This window comes from Drosophila ananassae, chromosome 2R, assembly GCF_017639315.1.
Source record: "Drosophila ananassae strain 14024-0371.13 chromosome 2R, ASM1763931v2, whole genome shotgun sequence".
Classification (NCBI taxonomy): domain Eukaryota; kingdom Metazoa; phylum Arthropoda; class Insecta; order Diptera; family Drosophilidae; genus Drosophila; species Drosophila ananassae.
In genome coordinates this window covers 25129181-25146815 of record NC_057928.1, presented here as the reverse complement: position 1 = coordinate 25146815, position 17635 = coordinate 25129181, and the positions used below count along the sequence as shown (strand labels likewise).

Sequence of the window (17635 nt, the reverse complement as noted above, 5' to 3'; positions counted from 1 at the left end):
CAGCACCAATAGGATTATACACATTTTGTATTTACACAATTAGTGTTTAAAGAAAATATGAAAATAAATGATATTTGAAACTTAATTGGACACTATAAGGGTTAAAGCTCCTCTGGCAAGGGTTGCCACCTAGTTTTATTCCAGAGATCGCAATGGCGGATGGCGTTCATTTAGATCAGTTCTGCTCGAGAGTGTAAGGTAAGAAATGTGTTAAATAGTGATAAATTGGATGTTTAAACCGGTTTGCGTGATGACGGATAACATTGGACCATCCATCCTTATCATTTCAGTGAGTTATGACACAATCCGGGAGCAAAAAACTACATTTTCCCATGACACGCGCACCTGCGACAATCCCTGCCTGGCGTTCCGTGTTAACTTTGGCTTTTTGCGAGATTCTCCGTGGCATTTGCACGTTGCGTGTTTTGGCCAGGACATTGGGAAAACATCGGGACACCCCAACCGGCAGTGCAGTCAACAAATCCCAATCCCGGCGGACACGGAATTTATGTTTGTTTGAGAACATTTCGCCGTCAAGTCATTCGTCAGTCTTGTCACATAGCATTTTTTCCCCCCTCTCCCGAATTGTATAGTATGTATGTGTGTGTGTATCTGTGTGTGATTGCGGAGGACACGCGTAAAGAAGAAGAACTGTAGCTATAAGAATGATGGAAAAATGCAAAAATTTGTGACGAGAGCACAACTGCGTCCTTTTAGTGGACAAGACAGGAGGGGACACTACCAGTGACTCTGATTAATGCTCGAATTTGCTAATTCGATGTCAGATGGCGGAAATTCATCTATTTATGGGAGTGACTTGCTTTAGTTTATTAATGACAAGCAGATGGGAATTTTGTCATATTTTTTGGTCAAAACTTATCTATTTGATGCTCTTCATTTTAGATTTTTTATAGTTTAGAAACTTGAAACTGCAAAGGACTCAATTATGGTCTACTTTTTGCATAAAATGCTGGATAATTGATTTTATCCTTCTTATTCGAGTTTATTGAAGATAAATAGGAACTAAGGTAAGTAAATAAATAAGCAATTCATACCTTTTGGTCTAAATAACTAAATGTTCTTTATTTTAGATTTTTAAATTTGAAGAAATTCCAAACGATACAATCCAAAAGATACAATTTTTCAGAACAAAATAGAGGATAATTGATTGTTTTCTAGAATCTGGAATCTTAAATCAGAGATTATTCTAATTCAGGGAGTTCATTGCAGATAAATAGGAACTAGGTACATAGATAATTATGAAAAAATGTATATTTTTTCGTAAAAATAACTTAAAGCTTACTAAATCGAACTAACGGCTTAAATACTCTTAATTTTAAGATTTTGTGAAGTTTAAACATAAGATGACCTAATTTATCCTAATAATTCCATAAAATAACTAAAATTGTACTAAATCAAATCTATTTATTGCTTTTTACTAAACATTTTTAATTTTTATGACCTATAAACTTAAAATGTGGCAATTTTTCAGAATAAATTCAGTATACTTCATTAGCGCCTAAACATAAATCATAATTCAGAGGCTTTGTGATCTATTGAAGGAAGTGACTTGCATTAGTTTATTTAAGATAAATAAGAACTTGGGTAAGTGAATTGCAATTCATATTCTTTGTTAAAAATAACTAAAATACTAAATATAACTAACTCTTTAAAGCTTTTTATTTTAGATTCCTAAATTGCGTTAAAAACCATATTATCCGATGCTTCCTGATAAAATTCCATATATTTAAATTAATAAAACTGAAATCTAACCGGATTAATGCACTTTATTTTAGATTTTCTAAATTCTTGTGACATTTAAACAGCAGATGACCTCCTATCTCGATTAATCAAATTTGAATAATCCAAGTGCCATTAAATAAAGTGATTTGCATAAATTTTAATTTGCTGCTTTGCCGTAATTTCAGTCATTATTAGGTCATAAGAAACAATATTAACATATTTAAAGGAGAAAAGAGTGAAAATGGGAAAATGCCTGGCCTGACCTTGGAGGTAACGTGGCACTCGCACAAATCCCAGCAGGTGACACTCGGCATGACAGGCTCAAAATAGCATTACCCCGGCTCTTATCCTTCCATCTCTTGCTCCTGCTCCTGCTCCTACTCATGCTTCTGCTATTTCTTCAGTTCCTGGTGCTAGTCAGGGGCAATTAAGAGGCACGCCTGAGTCGCAAAAAGGGGGGGAGGGGATGGGAAATGAAGGGGCTCACCCTGAGCATGTGAAAATTATGAAAATGTCTGCCACGACTTTGAGAGTTGCCTTCGAAGAGAGCTCCACAGAGTGAATCCTTTGTTGTCTGTGCCAGCAGGACGGAAAAGGAAGAATACGAAATTGCCGTCGAGCACGCACAGGTGGTGTCCGTCGGGCGGGGTGGCGACAGCTCTGAGCTCCAGAGCTCCACCCACGACTTTGCATATATGAAAACTAATTTCGTGTATTATTACGTTCGTGTTGATTGTCGTGTTGCCCCATTGCCGGGGCCCCCCAAACTTCCTATGTATTTCCCATCCGGATTCCGGATGAGGAAGTGCTCCCCAGAATGAAGCCCACAATGACCTCATGTGACCAACGGTTAATGGAGGGAATGCAACAGAAGCAATTAACCTAAAAGGCCCATAAAGGACACTTTTTTTTGGGGGGGTAACTCGATCCGAAGTCCGAGTCAGAGTCACTTTCTTGGCCTAAATCAGATTAGCTGGCCCATTACTTACCCCGCCCTGTGATTTCGTCCTGATTCTGTTTGCTTTGTGTCCTGATTTGGGCTTAATTATTATTTATTGATTGGAAAAGTGACCATTTAACGCCAGTTTTTAACGCTATTTCGTCACTAGTACTTTAATTAAAACTCACTTATTCCCCTTTTAGTGTTTGAAGTTTCATATTTTCTTTGTATTTGTATATCCTTTTGATTCAAAAGTCCTGTGCAAAATTTCTTTTGGCAACTCCTGTCATTATCCCCGCCACTCGACTCCCTTTCCTTTTATAATTACTCTAGTGGGACGGAAAACGTTTTCTACCCCACTTCTCGGCCGCATTTCTAAGCTTTTTCAAATTCTCGACTGTGGCAGAAATTAATTACACCGCCAGGACATAAGGACACTTGGCCCAGGACTCAGAATACAGGGCCACAGAGTGTTTAATGAAGCGGTTTAAGTGGCGGAGGGTGCAGCAGAAAGAAAGGGCGGCCGGCCAAACCCAACAAATTTCCATATTTGCCGTCGCCGGCGTCGAGTGAGATAAATGGAAAAGTCCTGGGGCAGTTCTGCCTTTTTTTTCTCTGTGTTCAGTCTCCACCTGAAGTGGAACTTTTGTCCAGAGCAGTTTATTATTGCAAAAAAAAAATAAAAAAATTATAAAAAGATAGAGAGCTCGGGGGGCTCAGTTTTCTTGTTGCTGTGTTTCGGTTTCTGTGTTTGGGCTGCCAATATTTCAGTTGGCCTTATGACAGCTACAAGTGCGCCTTTTGATAAGCATTCCAATCCCCGGCCCGCTGTCCGCTGTCCACTGTCCACTGTCCATGTTGGCGGATAAAGCGACGACAACTGGACGAGATGCGAAATGCTTCTCCGCGAGACAAAGGCCGCAAGTCTGCAGGTTGCCAGTTGCCAGTTGCCAGTTCCCGGTTGCAGGTTGATTCTGCGATCCGCGTGGGATGTATTGGACGCATCCATGGTCGCGTGCTCCATTGTTTGTGTGTTCCGTGGAATTCCCCTGCATTCGATTCTGACTCCGATTCCGATTCCGCATGAATATGTCAATGTAATGATCTGTGCGGCTGGTTGGTTGGTTGGGGAATCGCATCTGTGGAATTACATAAATATTAACTTGTACTTTTTATAAACATGTTTGCGCACCACCGTCCCGAGATGTTTTTCCCCATCCGAGGGGCATCTGCTGGTAATGTTGTGAATTCCAAAGCGAATAATGTGGCTCCGATTGATATGATTTATACACTAAAGACTACTCTTACCCCTCGTACCATTGACGTTAGGAATAAGTTAAGAGCCCTGCCTCTCATTAAAAAATGGAATAATATTATTAAAAAAACAAGATCCTTAGCTAGCTCTTCCGAGTCTTTCAAACTTGAATTTTGGCCAGAAAATGAAAACTATCCCCAAACATGAGTGACACTGATGCCAAGGAAGTAGTTAAGGATGTCCAGATGGATTCCTCGGGACCCTGCACGGAATCTCTGGAGAAAACACAGCCTTGGTCCTATACTTTCTGCGAATTCGAAGATGAATCCCAGCTGAAGGTGATTCAGAATATGATCGACAAGGAGCTCTCCGAACCCTACTCCATATACACCTACCGCTACTTTGTCTACAACTGGCCGGATCTCTGCCTGTTCGCGATGGACGGTGATCGTTATGTGGGAGTGATTGTCAGCAAGCTGGATATGACTCTGCCGGGTGTCCCGCAGGGCTATATAGCCATGCTGGCAGTGGACGAGGCCTACAGGAAGCAGGGAATCGGCAAAACGTTGGTGGTAATGGCCATTGAGGCAATGGCTCTGAAGGATGCCGCCATGGTCGTCCTGGAAACAGAGATGACCAACAAGCCGGCACTGGCTCTTTACGAGAGCTTGGGATTCATCCGAGAGCGTCGCCTGCTGCGGTACTACATGAACGGAGTGGATGCCTTTCGCCTCAAGCTGATTATCCAGGATACTGGGAACCTGCCCGACACCGATGATTGATCATGAGCCCCCAGTTTATTTCTTAGTTTACACTTTAATGCATTTTTTGACCAACTTCCTAGTTGGTTTTACTTTGACCTTTTGCTCTCTTCGTTTCAATTAGCGCCCCAGCATGCTGCTACTTGGGTAGCCTGGAGACGCAGGACTCCTTAGCACACCTAGCACCCAGGTAGTTCGAATTTTGCCGCCTAATTGAGCCGCAAAACGGGGTCCTGCCGGGCAGGACGATCAAACTGATCGACCAGAAGGGATAATTGCTTCTCAGGGTCAAAGTCAGGACACATTAAGGAGCACTTGTTGCGTTGATAAGGTTATGCTTTAATAGGTGGTCCTGCTCGGATTTATTGAGATTTTTAGGAGCTACAAAATTCTTTAACTATCTTATGCAGTTTATTTCAGAAAGGCCTTACAGTAATGTTCGTTTGTTTTGTTTTATTTAGCCACCAAAGAGGTACATTTACTTTAAGAGACGATCCTATAAAGTATTTATAATCTTGAAGGGGATTACCTCCGGAGTTGCCTTCTTACTTCACAAATATCCTTCAACAATCCCATCTTAAACGATTTTTCGTCGATTTGGATCAAACTTTTTGTTCGATATTTTGCCAAATTTCCAGAGAGAAGGCTATATGTTTTTTCGATTTTTTCCAAAATTTTCTGGGCCATCCCCTTCAAAATGTGGACAATGTATGGGGAGCATATTATGACACCCTGCGATAGCCATATCTTGGCCACTATTCGACCGATTCTTGAGCGGAATACCTTAAACGATTTGTAGATCGATTCTGCAGCAATCTGCGTCAAAATCTGGGAACAACATATTTTTTAGATTTTTTCCAAAATTTTCTGGGCCATCCCCTTCAAAATGTGGACAGTGCATGGGGAGCACATTATGACCCCTTTCGATAGCCATATCTTGGCCATTATTTGACCGATTCTTGAGCGGAATATCTTAAACGATTTGTAGATCGATTCTGCAGCAATCTGCGTCAAAATCTGGGAACAACATATTTTTTCGATTTTTTCCAAAATTTTCTGGGCCATCCCCTTCAAAATGTGGACAGTGCATGGGGAGCACATTATGACCCCTTTCGATAGCCATATATTGGCCACTATTTGCCTGATTCTTGAGCGGAGTACCTTAAACGATTTGTGGATCGATTCTGCAGCTATCTGCGTCAAAATCTGGGAACAACATATTTTTTCGATTTTTTCCAAAATTTTCTGGGCCATCCCCTTCAAAATGTGGACAGTGCATGGGGAGCACATTATGACCCCTTTCGATAGTCATATCTTGGCCATTATTTGACCGATTCTTGAGCGGAATACCTTAAACGATTTGTAGATCGATTCTGCAGCTATCTGCATCAAAATCTGGGAACAAAATATTTTTTTGATTTTTTCCAAAATTTTCTGGGCCATCCCCTTCAAAATGTGGACAGTGCATGGGGAGCACATTATGACCCCTTTCGATAGTCATATCTTGGCCATTATTTGACCGATTCTTGAGCGGAATACCTTAAACGATTTGTAGCTCGATTCTTCATTATTCTGCATCAAAATATATTGTAGATTTTTTGGCAAATTTTCTATGTCCTTCATAAACCCATAAAAGTGCGAAAGCAATATTGTCGCCAATAATCATCTCATTCTTTAGAGAAATGATTTGCAAGTCGATTCTTAAGGAATAATCGTAATAACAGAAAATATTACTACGTAATACTAGCCAAAGTACTCGGCTTCAACCGAAGTACGTTTTGTCGTTCTTGTTTTTATTCAAAGGTCTGTTCTTTCGGGTCATCGCTTCCCAGTTGAGTTCTCTGAGGAACGTTGAACCCTTCGTGAGTTCTCATCGGTGGTCTTACTTACTGGTCAGATCGTTGATCTGCGATACCCACTCGAAACTTGCTACCAGCTTCCTCAGTTTAAGTTCTGAACTAACTCCGGCTGCAGATCTGTTCGATTCCGTGGCAGCTTTTCGCTGCGCCACTTCACCTTTCTGCCAAATGTAAACAAAAACGTCCAAAGTCAACTTTTGGGCAGGTGGCATCCGAGGAGTCGTCCCAGTTGGGAAGCCAGTCCGAGCTTCTGTCCAGGGCTCCAGATGACATGCAACGTTGTGGCAACATTTTCGTGCGTCGCATACAGGCAGGCAGGTGAGAGAGGAGCGTTGATTGAGTTGCACCTGCCATTCGCAGAAACAAGCTGGTCCACCGGACAGATGGAGCAGGAACTGGGGGAGGATGATGAGGGGAGCAGTGATGCTCGCGTTATTTATGTGGATTTTTCGGCTTCAGAGAGCTTCCATCCTATGCGGATTGTGATTCAAAGTCGCAATCACAATCACAGGCTAAGCCTGTCGTCTGCTGACCTCGTCCCCGTTTGCAGTTGACATTGTGCCTGAATTTCAATTCGGATGTCCACGAGGCGGCAGCTTCTGTCTCCCATAAATCTTGTTGCCCAGGAGGCTGCCTAGGATTTGGATTGCTTTGGATTGGCACGGTCTTGGTCTCTCTCTCTTAATATTTCGAGATGCACCATGAAAGCGTGTCTTAGTCCCTTAGTGGGAGGTTCATGAAAATTGCATAATTTAAGTTGAAACTAATTGGCATTTATGATAGTTTATATATTCTAATTGGTCTTGTTATACAGCAGAAACAATAGTTATTTTTGTTTATGTTTTTAATATAATTGCTGCAAATAATTGGCACATGAAATCAATCATTTCTGATTGTGATATGCTGCTTGGATTATGCACAATTAATAATTCTGATTTTGGCTGCAATACCCTTTATTCCTAAAGGATAATGATTAGACTAGAAATTTGGATTATTGAATTTTTTATTGTTCCTTAAAGGTTTAGTTTAGTAGCAGTAAGTAGGGCAGTAACTAAATTTAACCAACTATTTAAAATTTGTAAAAATGTGTACTTCTTAGCAATAAGTACTATTTAGTCGACATTTTAAACACAGAATGTCCTGATGAGTTTAGATCCCCTGAAAGTTTCTCAAGTGAAATGCTCATTGGAGAATTCATGGACTTAAGTCCTGCTAATCCGATAGGATTGAAGGCAATGGGGAAATGGCAATATAAATTATTACTAAATTCTTCTGCGACTCCTACATATTTCATATTTCATGGGGGATTTTCTTTGCCGTGCGACGACATTGTCCGCTCACTTCGATATATAGAACAAATATCGATTTGGGGGACGGACTGACGTCCCTCAGTTTTCTGTTTCCGCCCTGGTGGAAAAATATACGTTGACACACAGCCCGGAGAGTCTCCGGAGTCTCCGGGTTGGAGAATCTCATGGAATGGGTATTAATTAAGGATTTTCCTCAAGTTTTAGTTGCAATTTTTCGCCATGAATTCCAGCGCTGATATTTATGTGGAGCAAATATTGATTGAGTGTGGCCACCCCCTTTTTTCGGCTCTGCCACCCAGAGATATTTATCAAGAAAACATGAATTTCATTTATAATTTAGACATTTATTTTTGTTCAATTTTTCTCTGTTTATTTATTTATCTATAATGTCTCGTGCTGAACATTTCCTTTTCCTATTTCTCAAATGGAAGAAATAGGAGGGGAGGGGACATCCAGTGTGTGTGTGTGTTTTTTGGAAGGAGGGTGGGCGTTTTGCGGTTTTGCGGATATTATTGAGAATCGAATATGCTAACTTTTGGGGCATTGCTGGCCCCACAAGGATTCTATTTTGGCTTTCGCTTGGCTGGCTTTTATGCCAGATTAGCTATTTTCATTCAGCGATTACTTTGAATATTTTTCTATTTGCGTATGATATACATTTTTCTATCTATCTATGACTGTCTATATATATATATATATATATTTTGCGATTTGTGAGAGAGAGTGTGTTGTTCGGTCAATATGTCAAGTATCTTGATAATCTCCTTCTTGATTATTTATTGCCCTTAAATTGTGGGCAAAAATCAAAAAAACCTAAAACTGAAAGAAAAATAAAAAGGCTTTTTTTTTGTATTTTTGTTTGTATTCTTGAAATGTTTTGATTTTATTTTCTTTGGCTTTTCGTGTGTATTTTTCAATTGAATATTTTTTACAGTTGAATTAGTTTATTTGTTTGTTTGCTTTTATTTTTTTGTAACTCCTCTTACACTTTCCCTTGTTTTTTTCGTGCTTGATTTTTTGTGTGAATTTCACTAAATTATTAAATAAATAAATAAATAGTTGGCTCGATTGACAAATTAATAAACCCTCGCATATGCCCTACAATAAATAAATATAATTAGTAATACTTTTTGTGTGTACGAGTGTGGTTTGTTTCTGGGATAAATATTTGCTCGATTTTGTAACGCATTAAGTGACTTTAATTTAATTTAATTCGATTTGCTTAATTGATCTGAATTGAATGGTTCTTTGCTGTGGTTTTCCATCGGATTTAATGCCCTTGCCTTTGTTTTTTAGTTTTTCCTTTTTTTTTGTTTTTGTTTTGTTTGCTGACTAGTGTGCGACTTAATAGTATTTACAATTTGAAACAATTTGTTAGGGAGCTAGTTATATCTACAGATACAGATATTTATCGCTAAGACTACGTACATAGTTCGAGTTATGGATGTATAAACAATTTCATACAGTTCAGAGTTAATTGCGGCCAATAAATATATGTACTTATATGTTTTTAAGAAAACAGGCGAAACAATATAAACGAATTGCTTAATTCAAATTATAGTGAGAGGCGATTAGTATTCGGGATCCTCCTTCTTTCTTTTTTTTTTTTTGCAAATCTGTTTCTTGATTCCTTTCCTCAATCTTTTAATTGGTTTTTTACACGCGAAATAAATTCAGTCTTTGGTTCTATCACAACATTTGTTTACACGTTTCGGCTTCGGTTTATAGTTTATTTTTCAGTGTTGTTATTTGAGTTTTATTTTTTAGGTTTTAGGTTTTAGGGTTTTTGCTTTTTGAGTTTGTGTATTCGGAACTGAAACGGTTAACGGTAACTGCAAACGGTAACGGTAACGATAACGGTAATGCTAACCGAAAAGCAAAAGCCAATTAATTCCAATTTAGTTTTTAACTAAATCGCAGAGTGAACTTTTCTTTTCGCCTTCGCCACGAACTCTCTCTTTTTTTTTTTTCTTTTGTCTCTCAATCTCTCCTGTATCCTTTGGACCTGGATCCTGAATGCATTTATGACACACCCAGATCGTGCAGCAAGTGCTGGGTGATCTCCTCGCCCTGCTCCTCCATCAACTGGGCCGTAACCGTGTTGATCAGATTGAAGACGATGGCGAAGACGGTGAAGGCACAGTAGACGCCCAGTGCCAGCCACCAGATGAGCTGTTCGTACTCCCGGTGCCCGAAGTTCTTCAGCACCAGGAAGCCGATCGTGAGTCCTGCCAGGGCTCCTGTGAGGTGGGCAATGTACGACACCTGTGGACCCTTGACGAAGGCCCCACCATCGAAGTACTGGGTATACAGAGCATATCCCAAATCGCAGGAGACTAAAATGATAAGAAAAAATAAAAGATACAAGTTAGTAAGATTGTCTTTAAACAATTCTCAGATAGGAAATGGTTATGGAGAAGTTCCATTATCCTTCTAGAGTGCATCGATTGAAACTCACCAAAGATAACCACTGATCCCAGCTGCGTGGAGGCGCTCTTCATGTGCGCATAGTTGAGGGTGATGTTGGCCAAGTGAGCGGCCAACAGGGCGTATACACCACCGCTAGCTCCCACCAGGAACACCTCCGAGTCCACCACACTGGTGCCCAGTGATCCGGCAAACACGCCCGCCATATAGATGACACCGATCCTGGCCGTGCCGTGCATCACCTCCAGGGGAATGCCGAAGAACAGCTGGATGACGATGTTGAAGCCCAGGTGGAACCAGTTGGCGTGCAGGAACATATAGCTGAAGAATCGCCACACCTGTAGCCTCCTGTCCGGCCGATAGACCAGCACCGAGTCGGATGGAATTGGAACTGGTAGCCCGAAGTTCTGGGCGGGCATGGTGTAGCGGTCGTAGGCGAAGATTGCAATCTGGAATTGGATAGAGGAAAAAGGGATTCGATTTAGTTATATTTTTTTCTTTTTGGGTATGGGTATGGTTGAAGGGTAACCTCCACTCTGATTTATGTTGTTGCTGTCTGGCACGCGACCGAAATGCGTCCCAAATAAAGTCTCATGAAAATGCTTAGACTGCCAAGCCAAGTTGGCAAGCAAACTCATACGCCCTGTTGGCTCTCCCATGTCGTGCTCAGGACTCGAATATATTTTTCACATAACACAAAGAATATTATGTATTTATATACATATAATACTTTTGGTCTAAAAAGTTTACATATTTTGCCGAGTTGAGTTGCATTTACTATTTTTCTTTTCCCAAAAAAATGGAACCCTTAAAAAAAGCAATACGTTTCATGGTTGGACTCTGTTTGTTGTTCAACTTGTTTACAATCGATTTTCGGGGGGCGCCACCGAGTCAGACACCGACACAGACACAGTCTGGTGGTCTGATGATGGTCTTGGTGGAGGAGGTAGGAGGTAGGAAGAAAAATACCAAGGAAAAGTCTTTGGAAAACTTCCTTCTTTCACGGCCCCCCGCGCTAAATCATTTTTATCGCTCTTGAATGGAAGTTTTTGGCGGTGTCTTTGATTCGGAGGACTTGTAATAAATGGGATTGTGTGCCAGACACTCACCTCAATGATGGAGATCACCAGGATGAACCAGGGCCAGTGCCGGCGCTGTTCGTACTTCAGCATATCCAGATCCTCGCCACACGCCTCCGGTAGAGGTGTGACTGGGACATGACCCGGATCGCGCTGCATGTAGATGTGCTCGCCCTGGCGGGTGCAGCAGGTACTGCTGGCCGTGCTGCAGTCCGTGTCATAGGACGAGGAATTCGCGGTGGAGCACACGGGTGGAATGTCAATGATGGTCTCTTTCCGATGGGGAGAGTCAGGAGTAGCCTCAACTGGCTCCTTCTCCTCCTTCTCCATCTCCATCTCCATCTCCATCTCCATCTGCACTTTAGTTTCGTTTACATTCGCTGTTGGCTTTTCCATCTTGGTTTTCACTTTTCGTGTGTTTCCTTTTCACTTGTGGCGCCGAAGAAGAAAATTCTGTAACGAGACAGCACGCATAAAGTGTGTAATTAATTAACTTGAACCGAACAATAAACAAAAATCAATTAAGTGCATAAATTATTCATAAAACAGGGCGAAATGCACTGGCACTGTCGGAGCGGCAGAGTTGAAAAGCAATTACAACATTGAGGCAGGCTGGGATGGGAAATGGGATGGGAGGAGGGATTCTTTCGAGCAAGAATTTTGTTTATGGTCTGGGACACGGACTCTCGGGCTTTTCTTCATCCGTTTGTAGCAACTTCCTTGTTTCGTTTTATTATTTTCTTTTTATTCCTAAAAGAAAGCCACGTCGAAGAAAAACTGGGTCAGAAGTAACAGTGCTCCATAAAATTTGATGGCCCAAGTTTTCTTCTTGTGTTTTTGTGCTAAAATTAGCTAGACAAAACTTCAAGATACTTTTGTATCTGTATCTGTAAGTGCAGTCGGTTAGCCCTGAAATCATCTCCGTTAATGGCCAACTAATCGGCTAATGGCCGAGGCATTATTGTAATTTGCAATAACAACTATAAGGCAACAACAACAATGCTAAGAAAACAAGCCACATTTCCTAACAAATTATGTTAATCGCATTCGATTCAATTACGACGAAAATCTTCTTAAGTTCCTTGAACAAAAAAATCACTTTTTTTTTTTTTTTTTTTTTTGATTTTCATTGCCTTGCACAACACAAAAAACAAAAATAATAATAATTTTTTTTGAATTTCAGCGCCAACGCTTTTTGGCTTATTTCCTCTGTCTCTCTCTCCCTCTGTCTGTCTCAAGTCGTGTTGCACACACGCACTGTTATTGTTGTCTTTGTTGTAATTATGTCTGCGGCACAAACACCTACACTCGAAGAAAAACCCCCAAGTTACATGGTAGTGAGTGGGATGATGGTCTTTGTTTTCGTTTCGGCTACTCGGTTGCCTAGCAATTTCAATATGGCACGAAATCGCGGCCCGTTGCTTATTAATTAATTTATTTATTAATTTTAATTGCGGCTCGGCAGACAACTGCACTGAATGTCCATGCGAGCATGACAATTGCATGAAAAATAACAAAAGTAATAAAAAAAACTAAAAGAAGATGTTGAAAGTCGACAGACAGCTCTAAAAAAAAAAAAAGAAATTAATTCAAGACCTCTGGAGGCTAGAGGCTATTGGTCCAAGAATAGTTTCACATGACCCGAGGTGTAATTTGCATTTTTCAGCCCTTAGGGGAAGCAAAAAATGCATCGAGACTGGGAGAACTGCAAGTTGAATAAACTCATTACCCCTCAAAGTGCAGTTTTTGTTGTTGTTTTGTTTGTTTGTGCGACAATTTCTATTGCAATTTGCCTCTATCGTTTGCCTCATCGGGGGTCTCATTAAGGTCGGGGATTCTCCTTTAACTTACCTTGGGGTTTTCTTGCTTGGGCGGCTGCTTCTCCTCCTCTGAGGCCTCTTCTATATTATCCAAAATACTTGTGCTGTTGTGCTTTTATTTTATCCGCCGACTTTAATCCAAATGTTGTTGTTCTTTCACTTTGCCACTTTTCTCACAGGTTCGGAACTCGATCTCAATTTCACTGCTAACTCGAAAAATCATTTTCGAAATATTTATTCCGAGATGTATTATTTTATTTGATGTATTTTCTGGTTTCTGTATCTTGTATCTTTCTGCTGTTGCACCCACACACACGTCGTCGTTTTTTCTTTTTTTGATTTTTTCAAGCAGCCGACAGTTAACAGCGAGCTAACTGAATATCCATGTATCTCGACCGCGTCAATTGTATCTTGTATCTCAAGCAGACTTCCCAACGGCACCGGCTTTTATACCGCTCCGCTTGCAACTCGAACATGTTGTGTTTTCGTTCGCGCTCGTATAAGAGTGTCTGTTTGGTATAAGAGAACTTGGCAGGCTGATGGTTCGAGCGGCTGCATGTTGGATGCAGAGGGTTTATAGATCGGTTCGATTCCCGCTAGTAACCCATAACGGTTAATGACTCACCTGGCTAACCTGGCTCACCTGGTTATTACCAATGTCATTGGCTAACTGACTAAGAAATGCGTCGTCTTTGAATGTAAGATGTGCGATTTGTCATGAATTCTGACAGTCGGGGGGCCTTCTAATGTAAGTAATTTTCGAAAATTGCTTTTATAGGTTTTTTTCTTAAGTGGTATTTGGATTAAATGGTGGTTGTTTAATGAAATTAAGCTCTAATATTTCTTATAAAAATAAATCTTTACTATAAATTGTTCTCGTCATATTTTGGGAATTTATTTAGAAAAAATCCCCTTACTTTTGTATTGTTGTTCAGCTTTGTTGTCTAAGGTCTTTCAGAACAAAGGAACTTTAAAAAAATTATTTTCACGTTTTTTATTTAGATAAATAGTTTTTTCTTATTTGGATAATATGACCTGCTTTTGTGCTATTTTATACTAATTTTTTAGTATTTGATAAACCTTGTTAAATCAGATTACTTTTCTTAAATCTTAAAAAATGTTAATATACAATGTGATGAAATTTAATTCTTGGACTTTCTTTAAAAAAAAACTCTTGTATGCATTTTATTTTAGTAACATGACCAATTCTTAAACAATGTTTATTGATTTAAAAACAGTTGACGAAATGAGTAATCTTCCACCAACTTGCCTAAAAGTCACCTTCATGGCTAAAACCATTTAACTCCTACACTTAATTAAAGGGTTTAATTTTCTCTCTAAAATCTATTTTTGCTATAAAACAATCAATGATTAACTTTTGAAATTTATTCGATTTTTTGGTACTGTATTTTTTGATGGACTTCCCCTATAACCTGGGAACGTGCCACAGCAGGTTAGCTGAAATGCAAATCAAGTATCCAGCTTAGCAATGCAGAACATGTTCCGAATTTAAAGACCCTCCCGATTCCCAGTAAGAGATCATGGTCAGGGGGTTTTAAATTTCACACCTTTTTTTTTGTTTTAGTCCGGGGGAGAGTACATCGAGAAGAGGAGATAGAAATCGGTAGCAAAAATAAATATTTATACAAATTATTAGGCAGCGAGTTCGCGGGAAAGGTCACGGCACATTGCACAAAAGGAGTAGCATCCGATGACGAGGTTTCCTGGCTTCCTGGCCCAGCCAAAAAAGGATCATCTTCAAGGTGCGTGATTACGTGTTTTGCATGATAAGCTGGGAATTTACACAGATCTGATAGATACGACAAACACACACATTCCTTCCATCCTGGCGAGTCATCCTCGGGAGTCCCGCATGAAAAGTGAATATATTTTCACAAAATAAGTGAAAAGAGAGAGCTGGCTGGCTACTGAGATTTATGATGACTTTTTAAACATGTGCGTGCAACAGGTAAGCTACAGATAGACAGATACAGCTATAGATACGGAATACGGATGTTCAGATACGGAAAAAAAAAACACACCTATGCCATGTGCATTACATGGCACGTCACTAGCTCGGCTCAACTTCTAGTACTCCAATCGTAAATCCTTTTTTCCCACGTTCCCTCAGGTGGTGTTCCATCCGATTTTTCATTGTGCTGGGCACGCATCACAGTCGCACATGAGTCACAGCCACTGCCCATCCCAATGGACCCAATGAATTGTCCTCTCCTCGTCTTCCTACCCGGCAAGGTCACAGGCCGCACACACAGGTAATTCGGTGGGATGGGGTGGCAAGGGCAGTGTGGGCGTGGGCGGGCTTTTCCCACGCCGGACGTTGATTCCTGGCCCTTGTGCGGGAATTTCCTCCAACATGTGCTCAACATATGCGACGGCTATCTTGCCTCCTGGCCAGGAAATTCCGCAACTTGTTTCCCACACGCCGCACAGCAAGGTGTCCTGTATGTCCTGTATGTCCTGTGTCCTTGCCTCCTTTTCCCACTCTGACACATTTTCACTTCCCGGAGTTTTATTTCGCGACTTTTTGTTTTGCGGCACTTGTCTCTCCGCCAAGTTCCGCCAAATGTTTCGCGATGTGTGTGTGTGTGCGGCGGGATGTGTGTTTTTCCCAGCGCCTGTTATCCTGCCCAAGGATCTGTGGGACTAATCATCGAAAAGAGGCGCGTCGTTCAAGCAGCTTCCGAGAAAAGGACCTTTGGAAATGTCTGAGGAAACATCAAGGCAAGGACTCGGTTTCAAAAGTGCTGGGATACACCTGGGTGGCTCCCAAACTGGGTGGCTTTTGGGTTTTTATTGGAAGAAGATGGGAAAAGATATATTTTTCTTAGTTTATAATAGAAGAAATTGGTATTTTGGATCATCATTTCTGAAAGGATCAACTTTGCAAGAGACTCACTTCCCTCAGAAACTACAAAATGTGCAAAAGAAAATATTGAAGAACAACAAAAGGACTACCCGGCACTGAAGGGTGTCAAAGATACTCGGATGAAATGCAAATTATTATAATTTTTTTCACAAACCAGAACCATAACAAGAACCATAACCAGAATCAGAAGCAGAACTTGACGGGGCAATCGCGAAAAGGAGCAGCAATGGAAATGAAATTGAAAAATTGATTGAGAATGAAGGCCAATAATAATGGACAAGTAATGAGACTGTCCGCGGCAGCCCAAGGAGATGGACCGAAAGGAGCCAGGATATCGTCGAATTTATCTATTGGATTAAGGTCTCTTTTGTGGACGTCATTACGGCCAACGCCAAAGACAAATTGGAAATTTATTGTTATTGGTCTTAGGGAGGCAGAGATGCGAGGGCGGCAGGAAGGAATAAGGAACAAGGAAGCGGAACAAGGATAACAGGCCAGCGAATATGCATAATAAAAATGTCAATCAATGAACTGCAACGACCCAAAACGGAGCAGCGAATACTATTGCTGCTGCCTCGATTTCAGCTTGGGTCAGTTGTGGAACGATAATTGAACATAAACATTGCATTCAAGTAGTAATTGTTGAAATTATTGTGCATCCTAATCCCGAGGCAGTCACCATCAGGACAGAGCCGAAGCGAAACGAACAGTGAGCAGGACAACGGCAGTGGGTTTGCGGTCAATGCAGCACCGAAAAACCAAAAATAGTCCAGATCCCACAGAGTGAGAGGCTAAAAAGGACATTTGTATGTATGCCGGGGCACTATTTGGAATGGTTCCCAGGACATGTCGACGCTGCCATTTCTGGCAGCAGTGCAAACAGTTGCCGAGACAAAGACTTCACAATAAAAAGGCCACAATATAATGGCCAAATCCAAATTGGCTCTGACTTGGAGTAAGTCATCAGAATGAATAAATAAACAGACTCCGCCAAAGATAAGATAATGGTTCAGAATCATGTCTTGAGTCAACAAAAATCATAAAGAATACATGGGAATGATTTCAGGAAATAATTAAAAACTATTTGGATAACATCTTAAAAGTGGAGTATTGATTGTTTGAAAGAATATTCAAAACTCTTTTTATGAATCAGTATGAATCTTAAGCTGATTCCCATTTGGTTTAAAATTTAAGCTCTCCACTTATTCCTGCTTCGCAGAAAATTGACAGACGCCACAATATAAAAAAAAAGAGTGGAATAAAAACTGCATTCAGCAGCAGTTCAGCAATCATGTTAAACCCCATTCACAGTCCTGCATCCCTGCACTTGACCACTGGATACTAGATACTGGACACTCGCGAAGCTCGTGGCGCTAATCAGTTTAAAGGGCGCTTGTCCACTTTGGCGATGCTTTGCTTTTAATTACGCGGCAAAAGTTGGACCGCATCCGGATCCGCATTCTCTCTCTCCTCAAAACTTGATCCTCCCCAGTTCTGGCAATCTGGCAATCTTTTTTTTTGCATTTTTTTTTTGCCGCAGCAACTCAGATTCCC

General features: G+C 40.8%; 2 protein-coding genes and 1 long non-coding RNA gene across 3 annotated transcripts; 2 read left to right on the top strand and 1 right to left on the bottom strand.

Moving 5' to 3' along the window:
* The first annotated feature begins 120 nt into the window (after positions 1–120).
* Positions 121–1563, top strand: LOC123257103. Its single transcript, XR_006507045.1, has 4 exons — positions 121–198; positions 291–1028; positions 1092–1245; positions 1493–1563. It is a non-coding gene; the product is annotated as an uncharacterized LOC123257103 (long non-coding RNA).
* A 2492-nt stretch (positions 1564–4055) lies between these two features.
* Positions 4056–4797, top strand: LOC6507661 (N-alpha-acetyltransferase 30). Its single transcript, XM_001956059.4, has one exon. The coding sequence runs from the start codon at positions 4142–4144 to the stop codon at positions 4718–4720; it is 579 nt and encodes a 192-aa protein (XP_001956095.1). The 5' UTR covers positions 4056–4141; the 3' UTR covers positions 4721–4797.
* Positions 4798–8819: 4022 nt separating this feature from the next.
* On the bottom strand, positions 8820–13646 carry LOC6507396 (protein rhomboid). Its single transcript, XM_001956060.4, has 4 exons — positions 13226–13646; positions 11405–11827; positions 10327–10744; positions 8820–10204 (listed from the first exon to the last, which is right to left on the bottom strand). The coding sequence occupies exons 2-4, from the start codon at positions 11768–11770 to the stop codon at positions 9891–9893; spliced, it is 1098 nt and encodes a 365-aa protein (XP_001956096.1). The 5' UTR covers positions 11771–11827; positions 13226–13646; the 3' UTR covers positions 8820–9890.
* Positions 13647–17635: the final 3989 nt, after the last annotated feature.